The following is a 17,796-nucleotide window of genomic DNA, read 5'->3' as shown; positions in this document are numbered from 1 at the left end:
CAGGAATTAAACAGAATGGCAGTCAGTGATAGCATAGCAGTTAACAGTTCCTTCTCTATAAACTAAACAAAACAGAACAAGTATATGTCGGAATTATGAATCTGGGAAGTTGCATCTTAAACCTTAAAGTATGTAGTGCTTTAAAATGAAAATCAGTTGGTTTCTAAATATTTAGACCATTGATTTTATAGGCATGGGTCCTCTAGGCCCTTTGGGTTTTTCTCTAGGTGAGTTTCTCTCGATACTGGTGTTTCTAATACAGCACTATATATACATGACAAAATATAAAATTTCTCATTTAAATATATTAATTATTGCTGTTTAAGGAAAACGAGGACCTTTGTTATATGTTCCTTTTACAGGGGTATAGGGAGAGAGAATAAAGCTTTAAATCATCTATAAACTAAAAAAATAATAAAATTATAAATCATTGATGTAGAGAAATGGTTGCTGTTTATTTTAGGGGCCTTGATGCTCTCAGCAAAAAAGCGAAGCCTTCCACAGTCGACTTACCTATAGAGTCCGTAAGTCTGAGCCTGCAGGACCTGATTGGCTACTTCCACCCACCAGATGAGCATTTAGAGCACGAAGACAAGCAGAACCGATTGCGAGCTCTGAAGAATCGGCAGAATCTCTTCCAGGAAGAGGTGAGTTTCTGCCAACACTCATTTCTTTTCTGTCCTTGTCTTGGGAAAACAACTTCTTGGTTGGGGAAAATTCTCCCTTTGATATCTTTGCATTTTGAGATATAGATGAGCAGGTCTACTACTGTACAAGGGAACCAGGCCCCAGAGGAATCCTGCAATTATTTTTATTTCTTTATCAGTAAGTATTAATTTTAAAAGATGAAACTCTTCGCTCCCCTAGAAAAGGACATTTTATCTTACTGTCTGCTCAGCCTCTATACTCATCATTCGTTGTACTGGAGTTTGCTTCCCGTGTGTTATATAAAAACAGAATCTTTGAGTGTCTAAATGAATACAGACTTTAGAAAGCACAAAGGTTTTCATACTGTTGAGCAGATTCTTCGGGGCTTCCGGGAAGTGCCTCAGGACCCACAGGGAGCTTTGTGTTGGGGAGGGGATCTGCCCAAGAGAGGGTCACCCGAGGAGGCGGAGCTCCAGGCTCCCTGTTTGGACAGAGAAACCCCACTTTTTCCTTGTGTTTATACTAAATTTCTAGGTATGATTCTAATTCACGAAAGTTCCACTGCTAAAAATGGCTCAGGTGCCGTATTTTATAGACAGGATAACAGAAGGACCAAGTGATATGTCCGATGTTCCTATGCTAGTGTCAGAACCAGGACCACGTATTCAAGAGTTTCAGTGGGAGGAGTCAGAGTTGAGGTTGGCAAATCAAGCCAGCTCAGCAAGTGTTCCCACTCTTCTGGATGCTCCCTGTATGTGGAATAATGAATTTTTCTGAGTAAAAATGTCTAAGAAAAAAGGTTAGAGGACATTGCTGAGTTCCCACAATTCCTAAGTCTATGTTTTTCTAGTTTTAAAACTGCTTCCTAATTTTCCATGAAAAGCCCTTTGAAATTGACATTAATTTTTGTGGACTTCTTCATTGTGTATACAAAAGAAAGGACCTATCTGGAGACCCTAAAGGCATGAAAACACAGGAGATGTCAACATAAACCAATAATAACAACACGGAGTATTGGTTGGGACCTTTTCTTTTTGTGTATACCAAATTGTTAGACTGTACTGCATTTGTGTAATGTCTAGAAAAAGTAAAATGAAATATTGGGCTGTGAAAATTGAAAATATTGATTTAGATTAATTTTGTTTTCAGTTTCTCATATAAGACAATCTGGATGGGGACTTAGAAATGCTCTTAGGTCCCTTGTGCCTCTTGAATTCTCTGTGTGAAATAAGATAATTTGATTAGTTCAACTCTTTATAGCTCTTCCTTTCATGTACTTTGCCTCATTTTGACAACTTTGGTCTAGCAATAATCATAAAAGCATAATTTCAAATTTAGACAGCATCTTACAAAGTTCTGTAAGGAATTTTTGATTTGCTTTAAAGACATCTTTTCATGAGCTTTTCTTTATTTAATTTATTAGATCTTCAGTTTGATAATAAAAATAATAATAATGATGATTATCATGATGCCTACTCTAAGGATCTGCTCTTATGCTTATGTAGGGGAGGAAAAAAATCCTTTTTCCTCTACTCATCTTAGGTACATTGGCTGGGGCCCTGCAAATTAGACTGACAAAAGACAGATTTACAAGAGAAAAACAAATAGAAGTTTGCTAATGTGTGCAGTGCATATACACTGGAGTACTCAGTAATGAGTAATTCAAAGGAGTGGTTAGAATTTGGGCTTATAGAGCATCTTAATGAAAGAACAATAAATATGTAGAGAAGTGACAAAATAAAGGAAGGGATTTTGAGCTTCTAGGGTCAGCAAATTGTGGGAAGGTAATATATGGGGGAAACTAATGGAAGATAAGGGCTAGTTAGTAAAGTTTGTGATGTAGATTATCCTGGTGCAGTCTCTGGGCTGGTAAGAGTCAACATTGTCTCCCTTGAGTACGAAACTTCCTGCCCTTCCTGATAGAGGGGAAGGGCAGAGCATTTCTCTTTTGTCTGATTTTACTCAATCGCCTTCAGCTCAAAATAATCCTTATGCCCAAGTGGCATATTTTGGGGTGACATACTCTGAACCCCGTCACTTACTTACAAGAGAATACTGTTATGACTGATTCATTGATCTAGTATTAAACCTTGCAAATATAAATATGAAGTACATATTTTTGTATTGTTCTGCTACTGTTTGAGAATAGTACTCAGGATTTAAAATCTGCTTGAATTATTTCAAGAACATTTTCTTTCAAACACATGCAAGTGTGTTTCTTCCCATCCTTTGAATAAATGATCTCAATTTTCTTTATGATTAACAGACTTACTTTAAGCCAGGCTTTTTTTTTTTTCAAATCAATTTCGCGTATTTTGTTTGTGAGCAGAGTCACAGTTTCTAATGGTGATTTTTTTAATCTCCCAGGGAATGATCAACCTCGTGCTCGAGTGCGTAGACAGGCTGCACGTCTACAGCAGCGCGGCACACTTCGCAGATGTCGCTGGGAGAGAAGCTGGGGAATCCTGGAAATCGATTCTGAATTCTCTGTATGAGTTGCTGGGTAAGAAATGTGACTGGGGTTCCAAAGAAAAATCTGATAATAAATTTTGAATGGGAAGAGGTAAAAAAAAAAAAAAGAAATGTGACTGGGTTTTCAAGGCAACTGATTTATGTCTATTTGAAATGATCACTTAACAGTTATAGCAGTTGTATAAGATGTTTCCTAATTGAGGCTGTTTTTACCTTAGTTGCACTAAAGCCAATGATGTTTAGTATTTAAATCGTCTCTGAGGTCAGGTTGTGGCCAGAGCAGTACATTTGCCTTTGGCTAAAGGAGGAGAGTCATCTGGGGTGTAGTTTTGTAGGTGAGGGGCTTCTGTATGGATATGTATTACATATTTCCTTTTTGATTCTGAAGTTAGTTCCACAAAAGCCCCTCCTACTCCCTCACAGTCCCATCTTGTCAGGGATCTCCTTCAGTCTCTTCAGTCTCCTTCTCTAGTCTTGATACCGAACCAAGTGGGCTAGCCTTCTGGTGAGTTAAATACGACTACACCAGTGGAAGTTGTCTCACAAAGTAAAGTGTATTTGCAGCAAATAGGAGGCCATGGGGAATCATTTCCAAACTCATGGCGTCCCTGAAGAAAGGAAGGCAGGAACTTTTATTTCTGTTGGGGAATGAATATTCGAAAGGGAGTGGTGGGTATTCCCTTGCACAGGCTCAGTTGGAGAACATGCTTCCACATAATAAGGCCTAAGCTCCTCCTGGAGAGATCTTTGTGTTAAAGATAAGGCAAAGGTCATGGGCATAGCTCTGGTGGTGAGGCTTGGTCAGTTTCAGGATGGCTGGTGGTTACATCTCCTTAACACACAAAAGGAAAAGAAACAACTTGGAAAAACAGTTAATTGCTTCCAAACCCACCTTTGAGTTCCTCTGGGCCCCTAGTCGGTGACAGTCTCTTTGAGATCTGCATTTGCAGCTTCTAGGTATGCTTGACATGCTTAAGCAACGCCTGCCTGTTTGATGCTGCATTCCTATTGGCTCTGTGCAAACAAAGGTCCTCATTATTTTTGGCTTGAACTATTCCAGGAGCTTCTGCTTGTCTCTTGTCAAGAACTGTGTGATTTTACCCTACCTGCAAGCTAGTGAGTTAACCTGAAATTAGGATAACAAGGGACGGTTTATTTCTCAAAGCAATGGCTATAGCCAGAAAATCAGCATTTTTGGTGCCAATTCCTTGAGCCCCAGTTCTCACAGGACAATATGAATGGAACAGTTGACAGCTGCACGTGCAGTTGGCTGAGTTACAGGAAAGGAATCTCGAGCTTAGGGAGCCCAAATAGTTACACTGGAAATATGCTGGGCCCGCCCTTTGCTCTGGATGGAGAAACCATCTCTTTACTTTGCCTGCTACAAACATTCTTGAAAGGAAGGTCCGAAACAAAGGCTTTTAGTGGCTTATTCGTAAGATGTGCAAAGACACGAGGCCTCTAGAGAATGGTCTTTTCTCTCATTTTCACTTCCAAAATCCCAGATTCATCTGGTATATTGCAACTGCACATGACTTCCCTGTTTAGGAATTTCTCGTATTTTCCCATCATTCCAGAAGGATAAAGTTCAACTTGCTTCACCGGGTATGTGAGGCCCTGGCTGACCCTTCCAGACTAGTCTTTTCCTCTGTCCTTCTCCTACCCTTTTCTCTGGTCATACTGATTTTCTGAATATCTTGTACATGTGTACACTTCCGTGTCATTTTCTTACTTCACCTTTTCTGAAATTCCTATATATCCTTTAAGGCCCAGTTCACATGTCACTTGTTTTTCAAGTTACTCTTGACATTTCTCCTAACTCTTAGGAGTGATCAAACACTAACCCCCTATTCTCTCTCTGCTTTCTTGCCACTTAGCATTTACTTGTAGATAGTGCTGTTCACATTTCTTCTTCAGTTATATATGTGACTGTGATCTCCAGGGCAAGAATAGCACCTTCCTGATTTTTGTATCTCTGTCATTTAACTTAATGTCTGGCATGTGGTAGGTACTCAATAAATATTTAATAATTAAAAAAGTGTTTACTAATTAAATGACTGATTTCTGATAGAGTAGGAAAGTGTATGCTGAAGTAGAGAAAAGAGATCTCTATGCATTTTTTTATTTGAAGAATGAAAGGTAGTCAAAATATTTGAAAATTCTCTATAATCTAATTGAACTTCATTAAAATTTATAGTCATAATACTCTTTAGCAAATAGAACTCTTGTGCCTGCTAGAATTTTCAATATGCTTCTTTTAGGTGGGCTATTTGATGTGCCATTAAAATTAAACACATGCAGTTGGGTACTTTCACACTAAGGGGTAACATTGGCTAGCATTTCTTTGAACAGGATCCGGGACACATTGAGGCTTTATAGGAATCTGGATTCATTATTTAACCCACATCGATTATCAAGATAAGGATTTTATGACGCCAAAATTCTGAAGACTGCATTTCTTTGCCAGTGCAGAAGTTATGACACTGAATTTTTGAATATAGCGGAGACTGACTACAGTAGTGCTTTTAACACTACAATTTAATGTCTTCACTTGGTATGACACGGGCTTCAGTCCTTTGACAACTAGATACTTTAGGTAAAGAGGTGTATCATTGGCGTGTGTTGAGGGTAGAAAGGGTTATGTGCAGATAGAACACTGTTATTGTAGATAAATCTGGATAATATGCATCTTACTTATATTTTCATATCAACTCTCTCCGTAGTCCATTAGTTATTCCCTTCAACAGGTCCATGTGCTCATGTATTCGTGAGTAATAAGAATGTACAGAGAGAATTATAATGATTTTTCTATAATCATAGAAAAAGTCTATTCTAGCAAAGTCAATACTTTAGTTTTATCCTTCTGGGCTACTTATCCCTCAAGCCTAGTCTCCCTTTAACTTCACAGAGTTCTTTGGGGATTAAATCTGATTTTTTTTAGATCCCACTGAAGTAGCAATAATAAACTTTACACAACACTGGGGACTTGGTGGGTGTGAGCACAGCTCCTCATCGGAACTGGTTTTCTGGTTTGATTTTTCTTGGGAACATGGCTAGAAATGTGATTTTAAAATGATTTTCCTATTCAGAGAAGAAAGAAGCAGTTGTTGTAGGTGGAATGAGGCATCTATTAGGATGTGTTCAGTTGTAAATAACAGTCTCAACTCAAACTGGCTCAGACAACAGAGGACACTTATTGGCTTGCATAACTGGAAGTCTGTCAGTGAATTTGACTCAGTACCTTGATCAGAGCATCCAGAACTAGTTTCTTTATACTGCTCTGCCTTCTGTGGGGTCCACTTCCTCCAATGCTGGCTTCACTGTATGGCCTCAGTTGGCTGCCATCAGTTCCAGTGTGCTGCAGATCTCTCTCTGACATGGGAGAACTGAAAGAGGGCTGCTCCTGGAAACTCTCGTAAGAAACAGCATACTGTTTCCTAAAACTCCCTAACGAACTACTCCTTGCATCTCATTAGCCCAGACTGTGTTTGTGCCCCTTCCTGAGCCACTCATTCCGGCAAGGGGGATGGGACTTTCACCAACACTGGCTTTACTGATCAGAGGCCCACTCCTGAAGCTCAGGCAAGCCGTTGGACTGCCTGATGCCGTTCAGAGGTGAATATTACAGAGAATGCTGGAGAAGAAGCTGGAGTGTCCACTACAAATGTTAGCTCATGTACTTGACGTATCCAAAGGGTTTTATGGGCTGCATTCTAATCAGAATGCTTTTATCCACTGCCTAGCACCATGCTTAGAGTTGGCACTGAATAAATTTTTGTTTAGATTATTTAATAAATACATTAGCGATTCCCATGGAGGTTAGATTTTCTGTAATAGGGTAGATGTGGCCATTGAGTCACTTTATTACACATGAGTGGGCCTGTTACTCCTCTACCATTATGTCCTTTTCTTGAAAAACAGAAACTTAATATTTAGTCCATAGACAACAGCCTCTGAAAAAATGAGCCTTCTGTTTGCCAGTCAGGGTCTCAGAATCCCAGCTCTGCCACTTACGTGACTTCAGACAGATTACTAAGTTTGTGCTCAGTTTCCTCGTCTGCAAAATGGAGGAAATAATAATGCCTAGGGTTATTGTGTAATTCCGTGAGTAAATGTAAGGCACTTAGAAAAATGCCAGGCACGTAGCGAGTGACACCTGTTATTATTATAAATATTATCTGTAAAATACAATAATAATTCCCCTCATAAGTTTGTTTTGGGTGGCTTAAATGTGGTGACATATGTCAGATGCTTAGCATAGCATCTTCTTATCATTGTTCCCATTTCTTTTGGATACTTTTGTTATCATCCTGTCCCTCACTAACACAGTACACCTTTCTTCTCCGACTTCTGTTTTTGTTCTTGTAGTTGTTTTTGCCTTTTAAATATGTCTTAGAAAAGAAACTTCACTTGAAACTGTTGGCTATAACAAGGAAGGTTCTGGACTAGCTGATAGAAGACGTAGCATCATGATTATTGCAGATACACGATGGCTCTTGGTTTCTTCATCAGAAAATGGAGGAAATAAAGTTTTCTTCACAGTTCCCTCCAGCCTGAAAATTTTATATTCTGTTATTCCACCCATTTGCTGAACACAGTATCACACATCTTCTACATCTGTATGCTCCACATCTGGTGCATAGCTGGTGTTCAGTAAATACCTGAGATATGAATGCTTGAGATCACGTTGGTAGTTGGATACTGTAACATTTCTGGTTCATCTTTCTGCGTCCGCTCCTTCTCTCACCAATCTTTATTTCAGACTCCAGCGAGGCCTCACACACTTCCTCATGAAATTTCATTGACTCTGATACTTGGTATGCACCCTTCTTATTCTAGTCTTTGGAATACTCAAGCCCGTGTCTGCTCTGTTCTTTCCTTCTCACCAGTAACCTCACTCATTTTGTTTCTAGTCGCTCAACATTGCCTCCTTCCAGTCCTTTCCTCCAATCCAGTACTATACTTCCAAAAGGTCTAGAATTATTTTATAGCAGAGATTTGGTATACAGTAATATATATTTATATTTAAAAATATATATGTATATATAAAACATATGTGTATATATGTATAGAGTATATATTTCGTTATTTACATCTCATTTGATTAAGAAAGGATTTGAAGGAGCTGTTACTTAAAATTGACATAGTTAGAATCCCCTAAAACTCACATCTTAAAGGAGGATCACAGTATAATAACCATATATGTCACTAAAATAACATACAGTGATTTCAGGCACATGCATATTTTGTGGCTTTTAAACTAGTTTTTTCATCCAACAAAAAACATAAATTCTGAATGTACTTTCCACACACACACACACACACACACACACACACGCATTCTTAACTTGAACTTTTATATTTTCACTTTGTTACTCCTGAGAGGGTTTTTGTTAATCCCCCACACTTGTATCTTTTTTTTTTAATGTCTCTCTTCAGGAAAGCTTCCTTTTCCCTTTTGTCTGTTTTTCCCAAGTGTCTTGCCTCTTAATTCCTTATACAGTCTCCTGAAGGCTGTCCTGTGTAGCAGAGACTATGTCATGTTGGGGGAACATGGGCTTGGAGTCCAGTAGATCTGGATTTGAATAGAAGCTTCATCCATTCATCAAAGATTAATTGAACACCTGCTATGGGAGATGCCCTAATCTGGGCAGTGAGGGACATTGTGACCAGGATATAGTCCCTGCTCTCATGGAGCTTATAGTTGAGTAAGAGAGACAGACCACATAAATAACAAAGCTAGTCATAATGCTGTGCAGTTACTGACTTTACTGCCATGACCATCTCGATACAGGTTATTGTTAAAATAATGTTAGTAAGTGATTAATAAAAGACTGATAAATTTGACTACACAAAAAATTTTATGACTACATAAAAATTAAAACTTTTATGATAAATAATATCATTATAAAATAAAAAAAGCAGATGGGAATTTTGTAAAATATGCAATATGCAAAATATGCAAAAATATGTCTGTATGAAAGACAAATGCCCAGTTTCTATAATATATAGAATTTTCAGAAATCCATAGAGAAAGAAATATCATCTAATAGAAAAACAGCAGATGGAGACAGGTAGTTCATAGAACAATAAATAAAATAATAAAAGTTTTTCAACATGGTAAATAAAGAAATACAAGTTAAAATAATAAATAAGGATCATATTTCACTTATTAGATTGGCACAGATAAAAAAATGTGATAATACCCAGCAGTGGGGACAATGTTGGGTAATATGTTCTTAGTGGGAGTATAAACTGATGAAATTTTAAAAAAACAAACAAACTTTGGTTGATAGTATACATAAAACTTTAAATGTATATATCCTTTTACTCTCAGAATATGTATTCTAGAGATATATTTGTACAAATATGGAAAGGATGTCCTCTGCAAAACTGTTTATAAATAGCATAAAATTGAAAACAATTTTTCTATCAGCAGGGGATTGGTTACATAAGTAATAGACTACCTATGTAGTGTAGTACTGTGTTATCATTGAAAATTGAGATAAATAGATCACTTGGAAAATTGTATGAAACAGGCTAGATTGCTGTACTTTTTAGTATGCCAATGTAGGATATGGTATTAAGTAAAAACAAAAAGCAAGATGTAGGGCCGGCCCCATGGCATAGTGGTTAAATTCGGCGCACTCTGCTTTGGTGGCCAGGGTTCACAGGTTCGGATCCTGGGCGCAGACCCACACCACTTGTCAGCCATGCTGTGGCAGTGACCCACATATAAAGTAGAGGAAGATTGGCACAGATGTTAGCTCAGGGCTAATCTTCCTCAAGCAAAAAAACAGGAAGATTGGCAACAGATGTTATCTCAGGGTGAATCTTCCTCAGGAAAAAAAATAATAAAGCAAGATGCTTACTATATGCATAGTAAGATTCCAACTGCATAAAAGTAAAAATATGTAGAGAAAGATACATTATTGAATGTACATTGGACATTTATGAAAGAATATGCAGAAAACTGTTAGGTGGCTGCTTCTTGGGAGAGAGAGGTTTTACTTTTCTGTGTGCTCTGTTACATATGTATTCTTCATCTATTTGCACATATTACTTTTATAATTGCAAAAGCAGTTAACATAAATGTGTAATGCTAGGTAACTGATGATGAAAGGAAAAGCTAATATATTAATTCCAGTTGAGTGAAAAAATAGAATATTTATATGTCAGTGCATGTAAAGAGAATCTCTCTATGTACATGATAGTTTTAGTGGTGGTTGTTTCAGGTGAATAGAATAATGAAAGAGTTTGTGATTTAAATGTTCCTCTGACTACTCTTGATTTTCTGTTTTTATTGTCGTAAACACTGATTTCATGATCAGAAAAAAAAAAATGAACAAAATATTATGTTGATTTAAGAACCATCTGCTGCCAATAGTTTTTCCTGAAGTCAGTGTGATCATAAAATAGGTAGCCACGTATATGTAAGTATATACTTCAGTTTGGCTGGCAAAGTCTGAGATCTGCAGTGATAATTGGAGTTCAATAAGATATTTATATCTCATCCTTCTTTACCCAGCTATCAAAAAGGTTGGTTGAAGTGTCTTTAACTCCAGATTGATTAAGTTTCCTCCCCATTCTTCCTAATAGGTAGACAGTAGATTGTCTCTTGGGGTTATGTGTGAAATAAGCCGCCGCCGCCTTCTTTTTCTTCAGCAGGTTTATTTAGCATGGAGAGAAAAGGGAGAAGGTGGAAATGATGATCTATAACAATTTTAAAATTTGACATGGATATATTTAATATGTGTATTAGGTAGAGAATGATAAAAGTAGATTTATGAGCCTGCCATCTGGAAGACCTAAGGATCTTCTAGACACCGATATTCCCAGTTTGTGGCGTGCTTTCATACATCTTTTCTGACATCCACACGATTAATCTATAGGAGGCTTGCAAGCAAGGATAATTTTCTAAAAATGTCTGAGAAATGTTTCTTTGGCAAACTCTCTTTAAGAATACTCATTTTATGAAGATTCAAAGTATAAAACAAACAGGATAGAATGCTGTTCTTTTAGAAAGTCAGAAATTACCAGTTTCAGAATCCTTAAAGACAAACAAGTGTATAGCAATTAAGGATTTTTGCACATCCAGAGCCTTTTCCCAGTGTCTTGGGAAGGCAGATCTTCCTAAATGCCACAAAACACTGGGGAAAGGCAGTTAAGAGATGAAAAAGAAGGGCATTGGTTTCAAACACGCCCATGTCAGGTATTATTCTGGCATTTGTGCATATAGATATTTCTTATCTTGTTCTCCAGGAAATCCTGGAAAGACACTTTATAAACGTGACATATTATTTTTTTTCGACTTAGTAATAATCTCATGTCTGTGAAATGACAAGGACAGTCTCTAACATATTTTTAATGGAAATTCATTTTGTAACCAATTTTGTGAGATACCTACTTTCTTAATCTGCTTCTATCCTACCAGAACCCCACCCTTCTTACCTCTTCTAGATAGCGGATTCAAGCAGGAAGAGATTGTGGTGGGGGGCAGCATAGCCTAGGACCTGAGCACAGCCTCTGGAATCAAACCTGCCTGGCTTTCAGTCTTGGCCCCACTGTGAGCTGTAAGTGTGAACACACTGTTGTCTCTACTTACTGTCTCCTCCTCAAGAAAGCTGCTGTTTGCTTCCTGGTCAGGGTGAAGGGGGAGGAGAGAAGATAGCACAGTTCTTCCTTGTTTCTCTGGATGCATGCCCTCTGGCTCTGGCCAGAAAGTTAAAGCTGACGTCCCTGGGGGTCCTGGCAGTGGCTGAGAGCTGACTTTCTCTGGTGGGCATGTTGGAAGTTCTTAGCCAAGTCTCTGTTCTTGTGACAGGGCAACTGCATTTCTATTATGGGTGGCTGTCTGCAGCTCCTTGCTTGGTCCATGTGCAGCTAGTAGTCCACCTCCAGCCTCTTTTTCCTAAAGTCTTCCTACTTTCCAGATGGCCCTAGTGAGTAGACTCGGGATGACTCCACAGAGGCGCTCTCTCCCCAGGACCCATGAGAAACACTCACACGTTCTTGGCCCAACATGGTCATGTAGCCAATCCAACCAACACAGTTAGTCACTCTTTCTCTCACCCTGCCTGGGCAGGATCATCAAACCTGAGGTCACAAGGTCCCCCAGCTGCAGGGACTGCTCCTCAAGCTCTTCAAGAAGTTTCCATGGCACTATGCTCTGAAATTCTTCAACAACATTCTGGGGTTTTTTTGTTTATTTTTGTATTTTAGGGTTTTTAAGACTTAGGAGCATCCACGTGTTAATCTGATAATTTTAAAAATTTTTCTGGATTCTGGTTCTATCAGCTCCTCATCTGTCTGTGCTGTTTAAGGTCAGTTCACTTAGTATTTCCAGACTTTGAATGTAGCTCCAAGAGGGAGCATTGATTTCCTGCTGTATCTCCAGCACCTGGAACAGTGCCTGATGCAAAGCAAATAATCAATATTTGCTGAATAAATTTTAAAAGTGAGAGTTTTCTTGGAAGATCTTTATATCTCAGTCCATCTGTAATTTTCTGATTCTGTGAGAAATTTGGAGTCTTAGAGTTTAAACACACTAAAGCTTGAGGACAAAGGGATGTTACGATACTAAAGAAATGCAGAATATTTTTTTACAATAATAATTTTTCATTGCCAATATTGCTTGCATTTCATATTCTGGTTGGATAAAGTTTAGAGATTTAATCAGTTGTTCAACATTAAAAAAATTGGTTCAGTGAACTAGCACTTCTTTCATAAGAGCTGAGTTCAGAATGTTTTCTACAGTATTTAAGTTGTACTGCACTTAACCACTGATATTGCATGAGACACTGGATGCTATTCATTCATTCATTATGTTAAGAAATACCTTCCAAGCTTCAGGCAACGGGCAAAGGTGTAATAAGACAGAGTGTCAGATCTAAAAGAGCTTAAAATATGCCAGAAGAAGACCTGCAAATCCTGTATTATAGTCACATTTTATTCAAGCTCATATTCATGTGCCAACCATAATGCCTATTGCATTTACATTAATATTTCTTAAATAAATGGGGAAAAATAGTGATATATGGAGGATGAAAGGCCTTAACGGTCTTTAAGGCCAATTAGCCAGCAATCAAGAGAATTTTAAGGTTTAGCATACTTGTCCTGCATTGAGGAAAGGACATTTGTCTTGAGTTTGTTTCTGCACCTTGAAGCACCAGATAGATTCAAGTTGCCATTGTTTTTTGGCCTTGATAGTGGCACTCTGAAACATCTGATAGCAATTGCCACTATAGATATTGATGTTGCTGTTTTCCCTTTTCTTTTTGAAAAGAAAGTAACTTTATTGTATTATTTGGTTTTAAAATTAATACAACTTCATTATAAAAAATTTAGATAAAAGAAAAAGAAGGTGGAAACTACTTTTAAACTTAACCACCCGTTTTAGTTTATAACCTTTTAAAAAACATTTCTTTGAATCATATATAAACATTATACACATATAACACATTTCACAGACTCACATGCACACGTATATGATAGCATTGTGTGTGCATGCCTGTGCAAATCCCTGTACCACTGAGACATCAGCTGTGGCCCTCCTCCACTGAAAGTTTAGTTAACTTGGTCCAGATTCCAATTTCATGAACTTGAGACAGGCTTAAGGCTTCCCTTTGATGTCTGTACATTTTGAGGGTTATTTGGTTACTGTTCCCACTTTCATGCTTTTTCATTATCATCTGTTGTTTCTCTAGGCTTACATAATATCTTGGCTGCAGAACGTCACCTTCTCACAGATTCATACAAACCGCCATTCTTATTGTGCATTTGTCATTTTTTTTTTACAGAATTTATTGTGGCTTCAGAATCCCTGTGAAGGATCGTATCACAGAGCATGACCCTTTTTCCTCCTGGCTCCATGCATCTTCCTTCCTGTTTTAGAACAAGAAAATTTCCCCTTTTGACCCACAGAGAGCAGTCTCACCGTTATCAATATCCTTTCCCAGGCACTTGTCAGGATGTATTTCTCAAAATCTCATTCTCTAAGAAATATTCTAAAAAACACGGTTCCTCCGTGCTATGCATACACTTTTATTGAGTATATACATTTGCTTCACAAAAATGGGATCATACTATCAATATTCTTTTATAGCGTTTGTTTACACCGACTTCTATGTTGTGAGCATCTTTTCTGGGCAGTAACTATAAACCTTCATCAGGTTTTGGTGGCTGTATACTACCCTCCTGAAAGGATGTGTCATCACTTGTTTAGCCTACACTCAGGCTGTTCCAGTATTTTGCTGTGATAAACAGTGTTGTGATGAGCTTCCTTGTAATTTTCTGTATAGTTTTCCATTCCTTCAGAAACTCACTTAACTGATTCCTTCTTAACTTGCTGAATTATAATATTTCATGTGCTTCATTTATCTGTAAAACATTCTGTGCATGTGCACGTGTGCACACACACATTGATAATGTTCAGGAGGTATTCTATTTTACTGAATTTAATTTTTTTCATTAGAAGTATATACATTTTCAGAGTCTGTCGAGTTCATCATATGTTTCATCTTTGACTTACTAATAGATTTCCTGTACATTTCTGTCTCATTGGAGGAATGAACCCCGCTTGAGTTAATGTTGCTAATATATTGCTGAATATGATTTGTAAATACCATCCTTGTGTAAGATTTTAGATTTATGTTCATAGGTAAGAGTTCTCTCTGGTTTTCTTATATGCATACTCTGTTAGGCATTGATATCAAAGTTATACTGTCTTTCTAAAATAAGTAGAGAGGTTTCCTTGGTTTCTTTACTTTGGAGTAGTTTAGTATAGAATTACTTATTTCTTCAATATGTAAGAAAAAGTTTTGGTCTTGACATACTTTTCCATGTTATTCACGGTTTATTATTCTATTTAGGTTTTCTCTTTTAGATTTTTCTCTTTCGGGTCAGTTTTGGTGAAAAAATATATATGTATATATTTGGACGCCATTCTTTTTCCTAGATGTTCAAAAATTCCAGTAGAGTTATATAAAATCGCTGTGTTTATAATTCCTTTTTATTCTTAATTTTGTCTTTTTCTCTTTTTTTCTTGATTACAGTAGTTGGTATTTGGCTTATATTAAAAAAAGTTCTTCACTCTATTAATGAATCCTACTATTTTAATTTATTACCTGGATTACTTCTACTATTTCAATGTATTAATTTCTAACTTATTGCTATTTGTTTCTTTTTCCTATTTTACTTATATTTGATGTTCTTCTCTAGATTTTAAAAAGAATGTTTAGTTAACATTTTTGACCCTGTTGCTTGCAGTTAGTGTTCAGTTAATTTTTCTGAGCACAGTTTTGACCATCTACCATTGGTTAAGTAGCATTCCTATTTTTGATATATACTAGATATTCTATAACTATGGTATTGATTCCCTACTGACTCAAAAATTATTTAGGAGAAAGTTTAAGTTTTTAAGTGCTTGGGTTTTATTTTTGTTTCTGCTTTTCTTACTAATTTCTAGTTTCATTACATTGTTGTCAGAGAATGTGGTCTATACCATTTCTGTTTACAGTAAATTTAATGAAGTTTTCTTTGTGGCTTACTATATGATTTTCTTAAATGTCACATAGTTTATTAAAATGCCCCATGGTTTGTTACTCTTGCATTGTTAGTTTCTTCAAGAATCACCTTCTCTCTAACATTTAACCTCTAGAAAATATTTAATAGCTTTCATTTTAAAAACGAGAAGTAAAATTATAAAGGTGAGTTAAGGGGCCGGCCCAGTGACGCAAGCAGTTGGGTGCGCGTGCTCCACTGCGGCGGCCGGGGGTTCGCTGGTTCAGATCCCGGGTGCGCACTGACGCACTGCTTGTCAAGCCATGCTGTGGCGGCGTCCCATATAAAGTAGAGGAAGATGAGCACAGATGTTAGTGCAGGGCCAGTCTTTCTCAGGAAAAAAAAAAAAGGAGGAGGATTGGCATCAGATGTTAGCTCAGGGCTGATCTTCCTCACACACACACAAAAAAAAGGTGAGTTAAATTTTAAACAAATGAGACTATAAAGATTCAAAAACTTCATGATATCCTCTCCCCCAATGGCTGTTGTTCTATGTCAGGAATAGATATTCTTACAGATTAAAATTTGAAGTCCTGCTGAGCATATAGGACTCCTCATTCCTCTGCTACATCTCATCCTGACACTTATCCCTGGCACTTGTCACTCGTGTGTGTGTAGCTGGTTGCTGGCTCTTGTTGGGGGCTGTTGGTCCCCGAGCTGGATGAGAGTCTAAGCAATTGAGTGCATCGTCTTTTAATCTTTGTGAAGATGTTATGGGAGCTCTGTACACAAAAGTGCTCTCCTCATACAGTTGTAAGAATAGAAACCTTTCTGTTTTTTCTGTCATTGTTTCTTTTCTTACTCTCAGGTCAGGTAACAAATTTTTTTTTTGGAAAGAGGAAATGTGAAGGAAGTCTTTAAGATTAATGGCACTCTGTCACTGTAGGATCTTCTTCATCTTGCTCTTGACAAGGAGTTAAACAAGCAGTATCCTCAAACTTCAGTTCTTCAAACTGCTTCCTAGCACTACCAGATTTAAATAGTGATTTTTCTTATGGCAACATCTTTTTCCCATTAAATATCATATTATGTAAAAATCTCACCAACTGTTTGTCAACATTAACAATGTTTCTGAACAATCCCATGGGTATAATAGTAGAATTTACATGAAATATTTACCAGATTTGCTTTGAAAGAAATGAATGATTTTGAAATATTAAAAGTTTTAAATTGAGTATATAAATTGCCTTGAAAGAGCTCAGAAAGGTCACGTAGGAATTTCATATCAGATAATTTCTTTGGTCAAAGAAGTGTAGAAAACAGTAGGTTAAAAGCAAAGTTAGAACAGGTGAATTTACCGCAGGAGTTCTCAGAGCCTTTAATATGCATTGTGAATCTCTAAATGGGAAGAAGAGATACAGGGGGAAAAGGGTATTTCAAACTTATTAGCCATTGACACTCCCACACTTTTCCAGATAATATTTAATTCTATCTCTATATATGCCTGTTATAGTTACTAGCTACTAGTTATATCTCCTTGTATTTTGTGCTACATTTTCAGGAAAACTGATGTGCTCTTAACTTCTTCATTATATAGGTGAGAACACTGGCTCTAGAGAATTTAAGTAATTTAGTCTCATGGATAATTAAAAGCACTGAGTATTAGAACCCAAGTGAGGAAACTGCCAGGACACTGGTTTTTCCATTATCCTTCATTATTACCTCCCAATATGAAATGTCACTTTCTCAAAATGTATTCCTTCTAATGAGCAGTGTTTTCTTCAGTCCCCATTAATAAATATTAATTCTTTTTTTTAATGTCTCAATTTTGGATATGTGTATTTGTATATGTTTTAGATGTAAAGTAAAGGTATTTTGTTCTTGATCCAACATTTTTGGGCTACTATGAGCTTCCCTTACGTTTTGCACTGAAAAATCATCTGACTGTGAAATCTGCCTTTTCTTTTGCAGCGGCTCTAATTAGAGGAAATCGTAAAAACTGTGCTCAATTTTCTGGCTCCCTTGACTGGTTGATCAGCCGATTGGAAAGACTGGAAGCTTCTTCTGGTATGTTTTCCAGTTATCTCCTTGTTATGATATATTATTCCTGTTTTGTTCTATTTTATGTTTTTTAAGACACAAAAAAACCCTCAGGTTCAGTGCAACATAAATGTA

At 37.2% G+C, this 17,796-nt stretch overlaps 1 protein-coding gene across 1 annotated transcript in view; it reads left to right on the top strand.

The window, feature by feature from the left end:
- RYR2 (ryanodine receptor 2) overlaps positions 1-17,796 on the top strand; it is a 683,573-nt gene that overhangs the window by 345,307 nt on the left and 320,470 nt on the right. Inside the window, exons 14-16 of the mRNA XM_058542954.1 lie at positions 464-647; positions 3,016-3,151; positions 17,593-17,688. Of these exons, the coding sequence (XP_058398937.1) occupies positions 464-647; positions 3,016-3,151; positions 17,593-17,688 (416 nt within the window). The remainder of the gene's footprint in view (positions 1-463; positions 648-3,015; positions 3,152-17,592; positions 17,689-17,796) is intronic.

The sequence above is a fragment of the Diceros bicornis genome, chromosome 6 (genome assembly GCF_020826845.1).
Source record: "Diceros bicornis minor isolate mBicDic1 chromosome 6, mDicBic1.mat.cur, whole genome shotgun sequence".
Classification (NCBI taxonomy): domain Eukaryota; kingdom Metazoa; phylum Chordata; class Mammalia; order Perissodactyla; family Rhinocerotidae; genus Diceros; species Diceros bicornis.
The sequence above is the reverse complement of the archived record's forward strand: the minus strand, read 5'-3'. Positions and strand labels throughout refer to the sequence as shown.